Genomic DNA, 18,857 nt, shown 5'->3' on the forward strand with positions numbered 1-18,857 from the left:
GGTGGGCTGGCGATTGGCTGCGGGGCTGGAGGGGCAGGCGAGCCCGGCCGGCCCGGGAGCCCATTGGCGGCCCGCCGAGCGGAGCAGCGCCGCCGTCGCTGGTCCTCTTGGCGCTCAGCAGCCGGTGCGCCCCGTCGGCGGCGGCTCTGCTGCGGGCAGGATGCGGCCGGCGGCGCTCAGCGCCTTCTGCCTCTTGGCACTGCTGCTGCCGCCGCCGCTCGACGGCCAAGGGCCGCGCCGTCCAGGGGGGCCCGGGACGCTCCGGCCGGCGGCTCCCCCCGCCGAGCAGAGGCGCCGGAAGAGCCCGACGGGGCGCGCCCCCAAAGTGGCCAGGTGAGGGACCCCTGTGGAGGCTGGTGGGGAGCGAGCGCCCACCCGGGGCAGCCCGGTCAGGCGCCGGCCGCCCCCGAGGCGAAGGACAGACGCGGCGGCGCCTGACCGGGCTGGGGTGCCGCTTCTCCCTCCCCCTCCTGCTGGGTGCTTTTGCCGCTGGGGGTTGGCCCCCCTCCTGGGAGGTGGGCCAGGTTGGGACCCCTTCCTGTGGACGCTGCGGTCCCCGGCGGCCCGTGTGCCCCTCCCGACGGCCGCCCTCCTCTCCCGGGCCAGCCGGAGCCCACTGGCCGCCCCCTCTGCCCGGACCGCCCGGCAGAACTCGGGGCGGGGGCATTGGCCCTGGAGTTGGTGGTGGGGGGCTACCCCTCAGCTTTGAGTCAGGGGTGGGAGAGCAACGCCTCTGCCCTGCAAGTTCTTCTTCAGGTGAGGCGCTTGGCACATGCTCAGAGGCTGAGTTCTGTGCCCCTTTGTAGCCCGTCGGCCACGTTGTGGGCTCCCTTCAGCCTGTGGTGGGAGGTGGTTGGTTTAGTGGGGCATTTGGGACGGTTCCTCCTCATCCCACCTCTGTTGGCCTAGGAGGGTGTGGGTTTCTGGGGGGGGGGCTGCAGCCTTGCTCCCCCCCTTCTCTCTCCAGCCCCTGCGCTCTGCAGCGGGAGAGGGATCTCTTGCAAGAGAAGCTGTGAATCCACTTAGTAACTCAAGCTCAGCCAGGGCAAGAATGTCAGGAATTGAGGGGGGGGGGTGTGGAGAGAGAAAAGAGGAATCTGGGCAGTGTGGGGGTGGATGCTGGGATTGGGGAAGCTGTGGTGTGGGGCCGGATGGCCATGGCGTGCGCACATCACACCCTTTCCTCGCTCCAGAGCCCTCCCGACCCCTTAGATGTGTGCAGGGCTGTGGGGCGTGATGCGCAGGCCAGTCTGAGCCCCAGCGCCTTTCTCTTCAGAGGTTGGGTTGCAAGTGGTGGGGCAAAGAGCAGGCTGGGTGGGAAGAGGCACCCCCAGGAATGGGAAGGGCATGGGGGGAAATCACCCCCTTTTGTCCAGAAGAGACTTGCCGAGGGGGATGTGGGAGGGGGATGCTCCCCTCCCACAAGGACCATCAGTTTGTGTTGCTATGGCAAAGACATCTCTGGGTGCTGGCCAGACATGGAGAGGGACCAGGGCTCGAGGCAGCCAGGAAGTGACCTGGTTTGAGCTGGAGGTCTGCACCCCACCCGCCCCAGGCCCAGCGAGAAGGCCAGAAACACTTCTCTTTGGTCCTGTACTTACGGCAGCACCAAGTCTTAATGCCCCCCCCCCGTCCTTGTCAACTGGGGAGAGGGTGTGGGCTTTTGCCCAAAACACCTCTGGCTGTCCCGCCCGTCAGGGGCAGCTTCTCTCTTCCCACCGGCTGAGGGGGAGGCAGGCCAGTGGATTGGGGGAGGGTAGGCGTGGCACCCTTCCTGTGCACCATCTGCTAGAGTCATCTTAGGAGGGGGAAAGGGTCCTGGGCAGAGCTGCTGATGCCATCAAGCGGAGTGGCTTGTGGAACAGGAAGCCCCGGCTTGGCTTCCTCTTTGCCCGGCCTTCTCCCCTTGAAGAAACCGGAGTGGACCTCAGGCGCTCCGGCTGATGAGCCGGCCAGAGCCCAGTTTTCTCCACAGGACACATGTGCGCACGATGTCTCTGCATCCTCACCCTGCCCCTCTTTCCAGGCCCAACGTCTGTGGCGAGGTGTGCTGCCCCGGCTGGTCCTTGGCACTCAAGACTGGAAAGTGTACCAAAGGTACTGGGAGTTTGGAGAGGGAGGGGGCAGGAGGCCAGGTCAGAGGCCGAGCAAGGCCAGCTGTGGCGTGCTTGGCCTTGGTGCCTGGGCGCTGCCTTGGAGTCACGGCCGGTAGCTGCTCTGCCAGCCCTCTGGCCTCAGTAGGGGAGTTCCGGAGAGGCTCAAGACTGCCCGTAATCCGTCCGCACTGTGGGTTCTCTCGCACAGACTGCAGTTGGCCCATGGGGGGGGGGGAATTTTGCCTGTTGGAGGACAGGTAAATGGAGCCTCTATGTACCGAAGTAGTGTATCTGTGCCTTTCAGATGCTAAGGCCAGACCGCAGGAGGGAACTGTGGCCCTCACGCCTGGCTTGAGAGCAAAATGCTCAACTTGGAGCAAGGCTCAGTTTTTGAAATGGGAATGAGTGGCAGATCCTCAGTAGTGAGGGAATTGTGCTCTGCACATGCTCAGACGATTACTCTTGCAGATGTTTCGGAGCAAGGCTTGTTTCAAACGGAGCCCATTCCTCCCCCTCCCCAGAATGTAACCTGCTTCCTCTCTTGCAGATCTTCTCATGGCCTGCAGGTGGCAGTCACTACTCAGACCAGACAGCCTCTGGGATGGGAGCCTCTTGCCTGGGGGTGGGGGAGACTTCTTTAAATTGCCCCCCAGAGAAGCAGGTGTGGCGTGGCTGCCGGTGCCTGAGCTGCAGAACTGCACCGGTCCTCGCCTGCTTCCCTGCAGGCGAAAGCAATGCGTGATGCAGACCTCCCAGAGTAGGCTCTGGTAGCCCTTCGCTGGCGGCGCTGGTTGAAGGGGAAAGGGGGGTTACAGGCGCTAACTGACTTTCTCCATGGTGCTTCTCTCCCCCAGCCATCTGCACCCCTCGCTGCCGAAATGGAGGCCTGTGCCAAGCCCCCCAGCGGTGCGCCTGCCGCCCAGGCTTCGTGGGCCCCCACTGTGAACACTCCCAGCCTCCCCCTACCGTGGCCCCACAGCCCCGGCCATCTGTGGCACTTCGCTGGCAGCCGCTGACGTGAGTGATCACCTGAGCATGCAGGGCCGATGGGGTCGGGGTCTCCCCTGAGCCCCGGACGGGTGGCCCGGGCGCCTGGCAGAAGGGTGAGAGTTCCCGAAGCCATAAAAGGCAAAACTGAAGAGCGGCTTAGGAAAGGGACGTGTCCACAGCTGAGGGCTTTTCCCCCAAGGGAAGCCCGCATGTGAGCGGCTGGCCCAGAGTCAAACTGAGATAAAGCAAGCCCAGAAAGCATCCAGGGGGATGGGAAAGGGCTGGCACACCAGCAGAGGGCAGGTGGGCGGGCAGAGAAGCCCCAGGGCCTCCCTTCCTGAGTCTTTGGGGCTTCTTAATGGGTTGCCCAGCTTGGCAGTTGCGAGATAAGAGAACTGCCCCACTTGAGGTGGGTGGCAAAGGTGGAGGCTGCTTTGGTCCATTTTAGGTGGGAGGGGGGATGTGAATTCTGTGTGGGGGGAGGGGGGCTGCCCTCCTCATGGGGAGAAGGGAGGGATGTGGAGACGGGGCAGGCTGTGGTCCCAGGGAAGGAGGGCTCACTGGGGGCCCCAATGCCTGCCTGGCCCCTCTTTGCAGACTGACAGAGCTCCAAGTTGTCCTACAGCGGAGGAAGGCCCTGGGCCCCACTGAGAAGATGGCCACGATCCTGGCGCAGCACCTCGCCTCCCGACATGGTGCCGGACGTGCCCCTGCGGCAACCCAAAGGCCCCACGGTATGGGGGGAGGGGCAAGAGGTGTGGGCAGCTGCCGGTTGTGTGTGTGGGGGGGGCCTTCAAGGAGACAAAATCTTTCTGTGACTCTTGGGTTGGCTTTGGGGGAAGCAGCAGGTCCTCAGCCACGCCCAGACCCCGAAGGCACAGCTGCCCTGCATGGGTTGGGGGGCTGGGGGGGGCTCCCAAGCCCGGTTTCCCCAGAGAGGCTGGAAGTGAGAAGCTCTTTGCCCCCACCCTCCGCTGCCATCTGTGCAGCTGGATGAGGCGCTGAAGGGATGTCCAGGAGGCATCCCCTGGAGGTGTGGACCCCTGCTTGACGAGAGGGGACTGCACAGTATGCAGAGTCGGAGGTGGGTGCAGGGCTGTGATATCTGAGCTTCTTCCTCCCCCCAGCCTGTGATTTGAGAATGACTCCTGTGTCCAGCGGGGCCCCACCCCGCTGGATCCGACAATTGTTCCCGGCTCCCTCTGCCTCATCTCTCCCCCCTCCCCCCGTGAGTTTTTCCAGATGATGTCAGGATGTGATCGGAGGGGAAGGCCGGGGCAGCTGCTCTGCTTCCCACTCCCGCCTTGCAGTCTTTGTCCCCCCCTCGAACCTATCAGGATCCCCCCCCCCTCCAGAGCTGCTGCATTGGGTTCTTTCCACATCCTGCTAGGTGGGCGGGCGGGATTTCTTGCCCCCAGATGCAAGCCTGAACCCAGGGCAAGAGGCAGGAGCCTCTCCCTGCCCGGAGGCTGCAGGGCCTTGGAGCTCCCGGCTGGGGTGGGGGGGCAGTGCAAGGCTGAGTTGGTTGGGGCAGGGGCCCCTTCCTAGCATGTGCTCCCTACCACCTGGGCGTACAACATGCGGGGGGGGGGGGGTTGTGCAGTTGGAAACAGCTGGCCAGTCGGGGGGAGGCTCCATCCGGTAGGAATCCAGGAGGAGCTGCTCTGGGCCTGTCCTGTGAGGAGGGTGAATGGGGGGTGGGCGGAGGAGAGGACCCTTGCAGCAGCAGAGGGGTGTCTGCAGCCCGACCCCTCCCTGGCTATGGCTCTGCCGACCGTTGCCTCCCTGCAGCCTCAGCGAGCAAGAAGGGGAGCTGCAGTCCTGGGAGGGTGTGGGAGGGTGTGACCCCCGGTGGTCCTGCAGTCCGTCCCAAAGTGGGGGGCCAGAAGATAGGGCAGCAGCAGCCTCTGCCCCAAGTTGGGACCGGGGTGGGGGGGAGCAGCACACTGTTGCCGAGTTCCTCCTGTTGTGAGCAAGTGCAGAAGGAGGGTGCCTTTGAAGCCTCGGCAGAGTGCGGTGACTCGTGGGGGAGGGTCCGCGCCGTGGGGCGGGGCCGCTCCCAAAGGGCACTCTCGCCTGACGTCTGGAACAAACGTTTCCAGGGGGTGGGTACTGGGGGGACCTCCAGGGAGCCTGTTTTCTTGCTAGCATCTCTCTCGTTCTCGCCCGGGGAGGGAGGGGGGCTTCTCCGCCGGCCGAGCTGTGCCTCCCCTGGTGTCGGGGCGGTGGGCCAGGCGCCATCCGGACTTGTGGAAAGCAGCCGAAGAGTTAACATTCCCGGCTCCGGTCCCTCGTAAACATTGTTACTGGCTTTGCGCCCACCCCCCCCACCCACCGCCCGGCTCGCTGCTTTCAATTAGCTGGTGGGTCCGCGCGTCTCCGGCGCCCGTTCCTGCTCCTCTCGCAGGGCTGCAGCTCCCTGCGCAGCTGGGCCATGCACCCCTGGAGCCTCCTCCTGGCAGTGGTGGGGCTGGGGCTCGGCCGGTGCCCGCTCCCTGGGGGTGCGCAGAGGCTCAAGGTGCTCTTCACCCCCATGGTCTGCCGGGTGCATTGCCGCGAGGGGCATTGCACCAACCGGTGTGAGCGTGGCAATGCCACTGCGCTGTACAGTGGGGAAAATGCCCGCCCGGCTGAGGGGGCTCCCGGATTCCGTGTCTGTGAGTATTGGGGTCTCTTAAGCACAGCTGGGCTCTGGAGGAGGGGCAACTCTGCTGGGGCGGTGCCAGGTGAGGAGGGCACCCCTCCTGTGTGGCGCGAGGCAGGAAGGGAAGAAGCCAGCAGAGCTGTGGGCATGCCTCCGCCCTCAGGCTCCAAGGAAAAGGGAGAACTCCACCCCCCTTCTTGGTTGATGTTTATGTTCCCTTGTGTGCACTCCCCCTCAAAATGCTCGGGGCCACCCTATAAGAGTGGTGGGAAGTTATTTGAGACAGCCAGAAGGAAGTACCCACTCCACACAAGGGTAAGTGACCAGTGGAACTCCCTGCCCCAGGAAGTGCTGCTGCCCAGGGGCTGAGATGGACTTAAATGGTGGAGGGACAAACTCCTGGGGGTGAGGCTTTCCAGTTGGCCAGCAGCCACAGTCGCCAATGGGGGTCTCCAGGGGCTGTCGACTGCCTGATGCTTCCCCCTGGCATCCGGCCGGCCGACCGACCTTGGATTCAGGGCTGGGCCAGGTGGCCCCTCCTTGGTCTGACCCTGGGGGGGGGGGGCTGTGATGCGCATGGGCTTCTGTGTCCTGTCTGCATGGACTAGCCGCAGGCCCTCCTGCCTGGCCTGAGGCCTGGGCTCCTGCCTCCCTACTTGCCCCTCAGCACAGAAGAAGGAGAGGGTTTGGAGATCTTCTGCCATCTGCTTGCTGGAGTTTTGCCCTTCTAAAAGCCAGGGGTGTGGTTACTTGCCCAGCCCCTCAAGGATGTCGTTTGTGTCTCCTGAGAAGAGGGAAGCGCCTCCTCCGCCCTGCCTCTCCGAAGGGTCCGGACGCTCCACCCTCTGTCCACCTTCGGTTGGCCAGAATGCACCTCCACCCCTCTGCGCTCACACTGGCCCTGGCAAGCAGCCGCAGGGACTGGTCAGAGGCTGGATCTTACCTGCTGAGTAGCTCTGGTCTTCTTGCGCTACAGCTGTGGGGCACTGATTCAGGGCATGGGATCAAGACCATGTGTGTGGGTGCGCGTGAGACTATTGAAGAAGTTTGGGTTAGATGCATGTGCCGGCTGATGTTCAGTGCAACGTGCTGAGAACTCAGAGCAATGGGAGTGGGGGCAGGACCCCCCCGTGTGGTGGGGGAGAGGCAGAGCACAGATGGAGCATAGGTGAGTGCTGGGCACTGCCTTGGCCAGGCCGTTTGAGAGAGGGAGGGGGGAAGGCATTGTCACACACACCCCGGCAGAAGCGGCCTTGCCTGCCTCCCACGCAACCTGGCTCCCTCCTGCCATTGTCAGGGCTTCCTTCCAGACCCGGATCCAAGCGGAGCAGAGAACTGTCAGGGTAAACAGCGGGCTGGCTCCCTGCCACAGCCAGATGGGACCGGCTGCCTTGGGCCTGCAGCCAGGGGGCCTGGCTTCCTTCCCCATCTCTGGCAGGGCTATGTGCCTTTTGGGTCAGGCAGGAGGCCCTCCTCTTCTCTTCTCAGCCATGGGCTCCCCAGCCCCGCGATACCGCGTTCTGCCCTTAGTGCTTGGACGAGCTCCATTCTCTTCCCTGCCTCTCCCGGTGTGAAGGGCTGAGGAGCTGATCCTTGGAGCTTTGGTACCTGAGGTGGGGAATCCAAACAGTACCCCTTGTGCACACGGCATAGGGCTTGAGAGCTACTGGCAAGACTCCCGGATTGGGGTCATGGTTCAAGTCCACCACGAAGCTCGCTGAGTGGGCCTGGGCCAGTCCCTGCCTCACAGCCTCACCTGCTTCAGAGTTGTTGAGAGGAAATGAAGAAGGGGAGAAATGTGCGTGCAGCTCTGGAGTGCCTCAGAGGAAGGGCGGGTTATGAACACGTGTGTGCATCTGAGAGAGAGAGAGAGAGTGAGTCTGCCTGCGCAATCTTTGAGAGGGTGTCTCATAAGAACCTAAGAAAGGCCCTGTTGGATCAGACCAAGGTCCATCAAGTCCAGGAGTCTGTTCACACAGTGGCCAACTGCAGCAGCATTATCCTGCCTGTGTTCCACAGCACAGCATTCTCCTCTGATCCTGGAGAGAATAGGGATGCATCATGACTGGTATCCAATTTTACTAGTAGCCGTGAATACCCCTTTTCTCCATGAACATGTCCACTCCCCTCTTAAAGCCTTCCAAGTTGACAGCCATCACCTCATCCTGGGGTAGGGAGTTCCACAATTTAATTATGTGTTGTTTGAAGAAATACTTCCTTTTATCTGTTTTGAATCTCTCACCCTCCAGCTTCAGCAGATGACCCCCACGTTCTGGTATTATGAGAGAGGGAGAAAAGCTTCTCCCTGCCCACTGTCTCCATACCATGCATAATTTTATAGACCTCTATCATGTCTCCCCTTAACCACCTTCTTTCCAAGCTAAACAGCTCTAAGCATTTTAACTGCTCCTCATAGGGCAGTTGCTCTTGTCCCCTGATCATATTGGTTGCTCTTTTCTGCACCTTCTCAAGCTCTGCAATATATTTTTTTTAAGGTGCGGTGACCAGAACTGTACACAGTATTCCAAGTGTGGTCTCACCATAGAATTGTCCAAGGGCAGTATGATAGCAGAAGTTTTGTTTTCCTCGTCTAATTATGGCCAGCATGCAATGTGCCTTTTTCACAGCAGCCACATACTGGGTAGACATCTTCATCGAGCGATCCTCTACCACCCCAAGATCCCTTTCTTGGTCTGTCTCTGCCAGCACAGATCCCATCAGTGCATATGTGAAGTTGGGATTTTTTTGTCCCAATATGCATCACTTTACACTTGCTCATATTGAATCTCATTGAGTCTCACTTGCCTTCCTTGCAACGGTGGCTGTTGGAGGTGTCCCACCGGCCTGGTGTGTTGGACTTCCTCCTCTGCTGCCCTTGGCCTGTGAAGGTGTTCTGTGTCCAGCTCCGGCCTGTCAGCTGGGCTTCCCCATTAGCTGAGCAGCAGATCCTCCCTTCCCCTTCCTGGGCTGTTGATGGTACAAGGGAAGAGATGAGTTTGTGGGGGCGGGGGGAGGACACAGACTCCAGGGGTGGGGGGGGCTGCTCTTTGCCTCTTCTCCCAGAAGTGCTGGGGCTCCCATCTGCTACCGCTCCCATTCCAGATGCCCTTGGCTTCATGCTGCTGCTATGAGGGCAGCCTCAGGATCGGTGCTGGACCAGAGTTGGTGCTTGCTTGGGGCCCGGGTGGTGCAAAAGGCCCTGTATGTGCCTGGAAGCACCCTCCTCTGCCTCCTGTCCAGCACCCACAGCGCACTTCTCCACTGCTCCTCACTTTGTGCGCATTCTCCAGTAATCCCTCCCCCCACTCACACACATTCTGGAGGGCAGTTGTGCCAAGCCTTGCCCAGCTGTGGGAGAACCGGAATCTTCTCGCTGCCTTGGTCTGAGAGGCAGCCAGCTGTTGACTTCATGGAGTGACCCACTGCCAGGGCCCAGGTCAAGCCCGGCCTGGGCCAGGGAGGGGCGGGATAGAAAGCTCATAAGTACGTAAATGAACAAGGTGGTGGTTGAAGCAGAGAAGGCAGGAGAGGCCCTTGGGAACCGGGTCCCGCCCACTCCTCTTCACCCCCCATGCACCCCCCACTGGCCTCCCTCGCAGGGGTCTCGCCATAGGTGCCAGGCCTTTCTGGAAGGGGCTAGTAGTGAGATTGGTGGCTGGCACGAAGAGGGGGGGCAACATGAAAGCAGAAAACCTGTGCCCCTCACTGTTTCTGCAGGGCATCCGAGCTCTGTTTCTCTGGGACCTTCATCAGTAGAGTCGGCCACACTCATAGAAGCCCCCTTTAACCCCCCCTTTGTCAGACAGACTCCTGTGGGTGGAAGCAGGAGGAAGGTTGTGCAGAGGGCAGCTTCCGCTCCAGGTGCCACACCCAGGGTTGTGCCAGCTGATCTGGGCATGCTTGGCAAGTGCCTGTGTGGGGCCAGGTGCTGTCTTGACATTTCCTGGGTCAGCAATTTGAAGGCCGCCTACCTACTCCAAAGAGAACTCCAGAGTAGGCAAAGGGCACCCACAGAGCTCTGTTGGGGTCATGCCTGTGGCAGAGGTTCGTGGGGCTCTGCCGTGGGCATGCTCCTGGGCCGCTCCCGCGAAAAGAGGATTGTCACTACTTTGTCTCGCCTGCCCTTTGGGGTCCTTGCAGCCATCTGTTGGGGGCCTTTTTCAGTGTCCGAAATGAAGCAGAACCCCTGGCCTCTCAAGGGCAGCCTGGGGGCTCTCCGGGGTCTCCAGCAGTGGACTTCTGCCCTGGCTGCTGCCTGATCCTTTTAAGGGGAGGTGGTGGGACCTTCTGCGGGCCGAGCGGGTGCTCTCCCATTCAGCCATTTGCCCCATGTAACCTCAGCATCCAGTCTCCCCAGTAGCCTTCTGTCCAGCTGGGCCTCTTTTTGAGCGATAGCCCCACCCCTCCATGCCAGCCCAGCTGATGAGCATCCCCCCCAAGCTCCCTTTTCTCAACGCCATCCCAACAGACGTGGGCACAGCCAAGAATAACTAAGGCTGTCTGGCCAGTTGAGATTGTGCAGCAAGTTGACTTCCCTTTCCCACAGGAGATCTGGCTCCATCCCGTCCTCATGCACCAGGCACAAGGAAGGATGTGGGTGGTGTGTGTGTGTGGACTGGGAAACTGGACTTTGGAGGCACAAAGAGCGTGGCTGGCATCCGGTCCAGTGGCACCAAGCAGGAAGGCAGCTCTGGGCCTCTGAGGCCTGGCAGCTTGGGAAGCATCTATGAGCCCTACCTCCCCCCGCAGACTGGAGGGTCAAAATATTGTGTAGGGGGTGGGGGTGGGGAGACAAAACACTTCCTTGATGCTAAAGGGCAGCCGGGCAGAAATTTCAAGCTCTGCAGCACCGTGATTCTGCTCACAGGTTTGCTGTTTGGATGTGCCCAGCTCACAAGGCCCAGGTATTTCTTTATTTGCAGCCTGCCTTTCTCACTGATGCTCAAGGCAGATTATAGAATGTAAAAAAAACCAGGCACCACCAGGCAGTCCATGAGCCGTGCAAGAGGAGGGTGGCAGAATTAGAGAACCGTGCATACCACAAACTGTCTTAGGCAAGGTATACTGTCCAGACAATTCAGGAAGCAGATTACAAGGTCAGGACGATGCAGTAAAAAGACGGTGAGAGATACCATAAACATTTCCTTAGATGACAGTCCTTATAAAAGCGACCTCCTGAGCTGTTCCAGTTTACCACAGTTTTTAATCTCTTGTTACAAACGCCCTTCTGAACATTTTGGTTTTGAACCTTCTGCAAAATCACAGAGGGTGAGGGGAGCCTTCCTGGGCCCCACTAGGCACGTCTGCGGGCGTAGCTGGTGGTCCCTGTGCCACAGCCCATGCTCTTCCATTCATGCCTCCCACATCAAAATGCGCCTTGGGGGGGGTGCCTCCACCCGGGGAGGCTGGTGGTGTCTGCTGCCCTTGGCTCAGGCTCAGCACTCCCTGGGCTGCTGTGGCTCCAGGCCAGTCTCTGAGGCTGTGGAGCCAGGGCTAGTCAGTCATGGCTAGGAGTCCCCTCAGGACAGACTAGAAGAGAGAACGGGGGTTGGCCAAACGAGACCCAGCTGAAGATTTGCTGCTTGCTCACCCAAGGCAGAGAAACATAGAGCTGGAAGGTACCTCAAGGGTCATATGGTCCAGCCCCCCTGCACAACACAGGAAATTCACAACTACCTCCCCCCCCACCCCCAAGTGACACCTGCTCCATGCCCAGAGGAAGGCATCCCTCCAGGATCTCTGGCCAATCTCTTGTTACACCCTCCCCTTTGGAAAGCTCGGGGCAGAGAGAACCCTTCATCTGTGCCTGTTCTATGAGCATTTCTCTGCGCATTTGTAAACCCCCACTGACTCTTTCTGAATGTTCAGGGATGCTTCCCCAAATGCAAATCTTTTTTACTCGAGCACAGGCTGTTTGCCAGTTCAGTGACCTGGTAGGGGACATATTGGGGATTAGTTGCTGTGTGAATCTCTTGTAGCAAAAGCAACAGAGTCCTCCGACACCTGAAAGTGAGTGCCTGCACCGTGGCACACCTTTGTGGCATTCTGTGGGGGCATTGTATGTGGCAGCCTTCTCTTTAGGAGAGGCAGGAAGTGTTCTTGTTCTGCTTCGGAATTACTTCTCTCTTGGATGCAAGCTAACCTTTCTGTCGCCTGCAGCTGTTCTCCTCCAGAGTCTCATGTGGGAGGGGGTTCTTTTCCTGGAGGAAGAGGGCAAGGGAAGCCAACCATGGATTTGGGGATCAAAGGGTCTCTATCTCAGCCATATGGCAGGAGGCAAGTGGGGAGTGGTCAGAGCTCTTGCTGTGACTGGGTGGTTGCAAGCCTTCTTGGAAGTAAAGGCTAGGTCACAAACTGGGATGCCAGTTTGAAAAACCTGAGGGAGCCCCTCCCCTGGCCTGCAGCTCTGTCCTCGAGTGGGGGGGGGGGTCTGAACTTCTTGGGACTGAGAGGGGAGAAGATCTTGGGGTTGTAGTGGCTAGCTCAATGAAAGCATTAACCCAGGGTGTTGCAGTGGGGAAAAGAGTAAACTTTATGTCAGGAGTTATTAGGAAAGGGGTTGAAAATAAAATGGCTGATATTATAATTCCCCTGTAGAGATCTATGATGTGGCCTCATGTGAAATGCTGTGTGCAGTTCTGATATCTTGAATGCTGCAGAGCTGAAGAAAGTAAGGAAGAGGACAACCAAGATGATTAGGGGGTTGGAGCACCTTCCCTGCGAGGAAAGGCTGAAGAGTCTGGGATATTTCTGTCTAGAAAAAAGATGGCTAAGGGGGGACACGAAAGAGGTTTATAAAATTATTCACGGGGTTGAGAAAGTGGATAGAGGAAGGGTTTTCCCGCCATCTGCCATAATACCAATGAAGATGATGGGCAGTAGTTTCAGGACGGTCTAAAGGAACTACATGGTACAATAAGGAGTGGTTAAAACGTGAAATTCGCAGTTGGAGGATGTAGTGATGGCCAGAGGTATAGACAGCTTTAAAAGGGATGGCAGGTTCGTGGAGGAGAGGTCGATCAGTGGCTACTAGCCAGGGTGACTGAAGGGAACCTCCACGTTCAGAACCCCAGTGGCAGGAGGTGGCCTCAGGGGAAGGCCTTGGCCTCTGTGCCCTTTAGTTGGTCCTTCAGAGGAACTGGCTGGCCAGTGTGAGACAGGAGGTGGGACTAGACTGGCCTGATCAGGCTGTGAGGTTCTCCAGCCAACCTCGGCAATCCCAAAAAGTCACTCGCTCAGACAGGCAGGTCTAAAACAGGTAAATGTTTATTCAGGAGCTGCAGGTACAGCATAAGCAATCCACAGGTTCAAAGCTGCTAATGACCATACAGTCTACAAAGCATAAGCAATCCACAGGTTCAAAGCTGCTAATGACCATACAGTCTACAAAGCATAACTTTAAGCACAAAACAATCCCAGGTGCAAGATCAAGCAGGCCTGGGAATTGGGAGATAACAGTGCCTGGTGGGAAGCAGGGAGTGAGCAAGCCATAATACTGAAGTTGCCTGCTTGTGACTCAAGGTCAGAGCAGGGGGGGGGGAAGGCAGGGAGCGGAGATAGTTTGAACAGCTCAGGGAAACAAAACCGGAAGACGCTCTTGAACAGAAACAGGCCTAACTCATGTCAAGAGCCTGCCTGGACCGCAAGACTCCTGACTCCTGACATTCTGCCCCCCTTAAGATCCCCCTCCCGGTTCCGAGACAGGTTGAGGTTTTTGAGGGTAACCGTCATGAAACTGTCGTACCAGACGGGGCGCTGCTACATGCGGAGCTGCAACCCATTCATCATGTGCTGGCCCCAGATGCTTCCAACGTATCAGATAGAACAACTTCCCTTTTCTTATTTTGGAATCCAAGATCTTAGAGACTTCTAGATGTACCTCTCCCCCCACTACAGTTGGTACTTCGGGTTTAGGTGCTGGATGGAATTGGGGAGCCACTACATAGGGTTTGAGGAGACAGATATGAAACACTGGGAGAATTCCCCTGAGGGCTTTAGGAAGCCTTAGCTCTACAGTCACTTCGTTGATTACCCTGGTGATGGGATAGGGACCCACATACTTGTCACTTAATTTTTTTACATGGTCGTAGGGTCCGGAGGTTCTTGATGGACAAGTAGACTTGATCCCCCACCTTAAAATCCCACCCCAGGGAACTGTGTTTGTCTGCAAGTTCCTTGTACTTGTGTTTAGCGCTCCAGATTCTTCTGAAGCCACGGCCACGTGTTCTGGACCACCTGTAACCAGTCCCCCACTTCGCCTTTTACCCCCTCCTCCCAGTGTAGGTCTACATTCCCAAAGTGACCAAAGTCTCTGCCGTATACCACCCGGAAGGGGCTGTACCCTTCCGGTAGACGAGTGGGGAGCATTGTTATAAGCATATTCAGCAAAAGGCAATAGATCTACCCAATCGTCCTGATGATAGTTCACATAACAGCGTAAATAGCATTCCAACACTGAATTAACTCATCCGTTTGTCAATCAGTTTGAGGATGGTGCGCCGAAGACAACCCTTGCTCCAACCCCATTAGTTTCAAAAAGGCTTTCCAGAATTTAGCCACGAATTGAGCCCCCCTGTCGGAGATTATCTTACGTGGGAACGAGTGATGTTTCATCATGTGTGTAACGAATATACGTGCTAGCTTCTGGGCTGTCGGTAAACCCGTACAAGGGACAAAATGCACTTGCTTAGAAAACAAGTCCATCACCACCCACAATACTGTCTTCCCCCTGCTGGGGGGAAGATCCGTAATGAAGTCCATGGCAATGACCTCCCAGGGAACGGACGGGACTTCCAATGGTTTGAGGAGTCCCGGGGGTTTCCCCATGAGTCTTTTGGCGGTTGCGCAAGTGGGGCAACTGCGCACAAAAAGGTCCACATCTGCTCTCATGCCCGGCCACCAAAATTGACGTCTCAATAAATGTAAAGACTTGACAAATCCGAAATGTCCTGCAGTTTTTCCCCATGCGCCAACTCCAACGCCTCCCTCCCAACAGTCTCCGGGACATACAGTTTTTCCCCATGAAACCACAACTCCCCCCGGTGAGTGAAAGCTTGCAGGAGCGTTTGGCGCCCCTCTTCCTGGCGCGCGGCTTCAACAACCCTTGCATGGAAGGCTTCTGGGAGTCCGCTTGCTGGGTCTGCCACTCTGCTCTGAGTGCGAGTAACTACGACTAACCCAGTCACCTCCCCCCATTGTTCCGGAGTGAATAAGGAATCCACTGGGTGGTCGATTTGACTGCGGTACTGGGGAAGACTGGACAATGCATCTGCCAAACAATTTTCTTTCCCTGGAACATGTTTCAGGACAAACCGGAATTTGGCAAAGAACTCTGCCCAACGAATCTGTTTGGCCGACAATTTTCTAAACCCTTTTAACACCTCCAAATTTTTGTGATCGGTCCAAACCTCAAATAGGACGTCAACCCCTTCTAGAAAATGCCTCCAGAGAGTGAGGGCATGTTTCACAGCCGTGGCCTCCTTTTCCCAAATGGGCCAGTTGAGCTCGGCCTGGGAGAATTTCTTAGAAAAATATGCACAAGTTTGCAATCGTCCACCCTCACCCATTTTCAAAAGCGCCCCTCCCATAGCCACGTCTGAAGCGTCCACCTGAACAACAAAAGGTTTCTCACAATCAGGATGTTTCAACACGGGTTCAGATGTGAACAACTGCTTTAGCATGTCAAACGCTTGTTGGCATTCGGGAGTCCAAAGCAACCGGGCAGAAGGCAATGTTGCTGCAGACCCCTTCCCTTTGGTCTGCAGCAGAGAAGTGAGAGGTAAGGCAACCTGCGCAGTCATTTATAAAATTGCGGTAAAAATTAGCAAAACCAAGAAATTGTTGTAGTTGCTTGCGAGTAGTGGGGACTTCCCACTCCACTACTGCCCGAACCTTTTCTGGGTCCATGGTGAGACCCTGCTGCGATACTATATACCCCAGAAATGTTATCGATGACTGGTGAAAGTCACACTTGGAAACCTTGGCATATAACTGGTGGGCCCGCAGCCGTCTTAACACTTCCTTCTCCAGTGCCACATGCTTGTCCATAGTCCGAGTGTATATTAAAATGTCATCTAAATAAACAATCACTCCTTTAAACAACAAGTCATGTAACACCTCATTAATCATTTGCATGAAGACACTCGGGGCCCCAGTCAATCCGAAGAGCATCACTAAATATTCAAACATTCCGAAACAACTAGAGAAGGCAATCTTGTGTTCATCTCCTTCTCTGATCCTAATGCGATGGTACGCTTCCACTAAATCTAGTTTAGTAAAAATCCAACCTTCCTTCAACTGAACGAGCAGATCTGGAATGAGAGGAAGGGGGTAGGCATTAGTCTGCGTGACTGCATTGAGTCTGCGGAAATCTATGCAGAGTCGCAAAGCACCAGTCTTTTTCTTCACAAAGAAAGCGGGTGCTGAGTGAGGCACCGAGGACAGACATCTGAACCCCCTTGCCAAATTAGTGTCCAAATAGTCTCTTAACACCGCTTTTTCCTTAGGGCTCATGGGGTAGATTTTCCCTTTTGAAAGTTTGCCCTCCCCCACCACCTCAATTGCACAGTCAGTGGCTCGGTGGGGGGGGGGCAATTCATCACACTCATGCACATCAAATACATCTGCAAACTGTGCATATTCCTTGGGGAGTTGAGGCGGTGAAGTCTACTGGCGGATGCTCTTGCAATGCAGCTGCTTGTTCTCTGAACGCCACCTCCCTCCTGTGCCGGTCACACTGGGCCTGCAAAAATGTAATAGTCCGTTCTTTCCAGTCTATGGTAGGACTATGACCACGTAGCCAGTTCATTCCCAACACTATGGGGTACTTAATAGTGGGGGCTATGGTAAAATGGAGCTGTTCCCAATGCTCCCCAACTCCCAAAGCTACCCGGGCTGTTCTATGCGTGACCCCCCCCCTTAAAGTCACTATCGTCCATCTGGGCAAACTGGATGGGTTCGGGCAACTCCACCCTCTTTACCCGTAATTCACGTGCAGTCTCTTCATTAATCAAAGTCAGAGCACAGCCTGAATCAACTAGCGCTGATACTCGTAACGGGTCCCTCCTAGGGTAACGCGAGAGCGACCTTAATGAACACATTGTCTTCATGATCGCTTACCATCACTGGAGCTCCCTGCTCAAGGTCCGGAGTGGCCTGCTGTGGAGCTCCCTTTACAGCAGACCGGCGGCGTTTTTTGCCGGCGGGCTCCACTCTTCCTCCTCGCTGGAGGAAGAGGAGTCTTTATTTGTAATCCGCGGCTCCGATGAGCTGGTAGCTTTCGGCTGTGTGGGTTGAAGCTGAAGAGCCGTTGGTGTCCCCTGTTGTCCTGGCGGGGCGCTTCTGCGGTGCACCTGTCCCTTGGTGCGCGCCTTCTCCGATTCCACAGCTGCGGGCTGGACTGGGACGTTTTTTCTGACCGGGATGGGCAACGAGCGGCAAAATGTCCCAAGCCTCCGCAAACGAGACAGGCACCACTCTGGAAATGTTTAATCCGTTCCGCCGCTGACAGACCCCCTCCTTGCAAGGACCGAAAGTCTTTAGGGGCGCCTGGCCTGTCTCCACGGGGCTTGGCCTCCCGCGCGGTATGCTGCTTCGAGAGCTGCAAAACCTGCCTACGGTTTTCGATGTCGGCTGCATGTCGCACCCATCCCTCCACATCCGGAGGGTTCCCTTGCATGAAAGCCCAATGCTGCAATTCGGGATTGAGCCCCTCACAGAAGTACTGTACTCAGGTGGCTTCACTCCAGTCCAGGATTTTACTCGAGAGCAATTGAAACTCGCTACCATACTGTACCACCGACTTAGTCCCTTGGCGCAGCTGCAAAAGAGCCGTCTTGGCCCATTCCCCCCGGTGCGGGTCTTCGAACCGGTTATGGAGGGCTATCATGAAGTCATCCAAACTTCTCAAAACTTGGGAGCGCAGTTCGTATTCTTGCACCATCCACGCTGCCACTTCCCCCTGAAGCAGCGATGCAACGTATTGAACCCGGCTTTCGTCCGAGGTGAAGGTTGCACCCTGCTCCCACATGAACACGTCCACTTGGATCAGGAAATAAGACAAAAGGTTGCTCGACCCATCAAATGTCACCTTCAACTCACGTCAGGTTGGAGGCGCTGGACCCGGCTGCCCCGGCGGCGGTGGCTGGACCGGTTGGTTCACAGGAGCCGGCGGTTGGTTGTCGGGAGGACGAGGCTGCTGTTGCCGCAAGTCGTTCAACTCATGCCACATATCTTGCATCAAGGTATGCATGGCATCCATCCTTTCCGCCATCTCCTGTTTCTCGAAGCGAAGTTGCTGGCGTTCCTCCTCCCACTCGCGCCGCCAGACCGATTCCCTACGGGCCGGGTCCTCCTCAAACCCCTCAAGCATCCCAGAAATCACTGGCCTCCGGCGCCTACTTTCCACCCCCGACCCCATCCAAGGTCGGGGAGAATCCATCCAGGATTGAATACGAGAAATCTTAGGTACTGCACCCTTCCCGGTGCTGCTTGGTTTCTCGTCCACTGGCTTGTCCCCCTTCGAGCCAAGATCGGGCTCGGCCGGGGGCACCGTCTTGTCCTCCTCCTTCTTGTCGTCTCCATCCCCCGCCATAGCCACCCTCACATTGGGTTGGGAGTGGAGAATGGAGCAAAAAGATTAGCAGCTTAATGTGAGGTTCTCCAGCCAACCTTGGCAATCCCAAAAAGTCACTCGCTCAGACAGGCAGGTCTAAAGCAGGTAAACGTTTATTCAGGAGCCGCAGGTACAGCATAAGCAATCCACAGGTTCAAAGCTGCTAATGACCATCCAGTCTACAAAGCATAACTTTAAGCACAAAACAATCCCAGGTGCAAGATCAAGCAGGCCTGGGAATTGGGAGATAACAGTGCCTGGTGGGAAGCAGGGAGTGAGCAAGCCATAATACTGAAGTTGCCTGCTTGTGACTCAAGTCAGAGCAGGGAGGGGAAGGCAGGGAGCAGGGATAGTTTGAACAGCTCAGGGAAACAAAACCGAAAGACGCTCTTGAACAGAAACGGGCCTAACTCATGTCAAGAGCCTGCCTGGACCGCAAGACTCCTGACTCCTGACCCTGGCAGGGCTGAGGTTCTTATGGCAAGCCACATGTGGCACCCACTGACTGGTTTTC

General features: G+C 57.1%; 1 protein-coding gene across 1 annotated transcript in view; it reads left to right on the plus strand.

Annotated features, from left to right (window-relative positions):
- The first annotated feature begins 5,598 nt into the window (after window positions 1-5,598).
- LTBP4 (latent transforming growth factor beta binding protein 4) overlaps window positions 5,599-18,857 on the plus strand; it is a 33,108-nt gene continuing 19,849 nt past the window's right edge. Inside the window, exon 1 of the mRNA XM_056847765.1 lies at window positions 5,599-5,743. Within this exon, the coding sequence (XP_056703743.1) occupies window positions 5,620-5,743 (124 nt within the window). The 5' untranslated portion in view covers window positions 5,599-5,619. The remainder of the gene's footprint in view (window positions 5,744-18,857) is intronic.

Source organism: Euleptes europaea, chromosome 3 (assembly GCF_029931775.1).
Source record: "Euleptes europaea isolate rEulEur1 chromosome 3, rEulEur1.hap1, whole genome shotgun sequence".
NCBI classification, from domain to species: Eukaryota; Metazoa; Chordata; class Lepidosauria; order Squamata; family Sphaerodactylidae; genus Euleptes; species Euleptes europaea.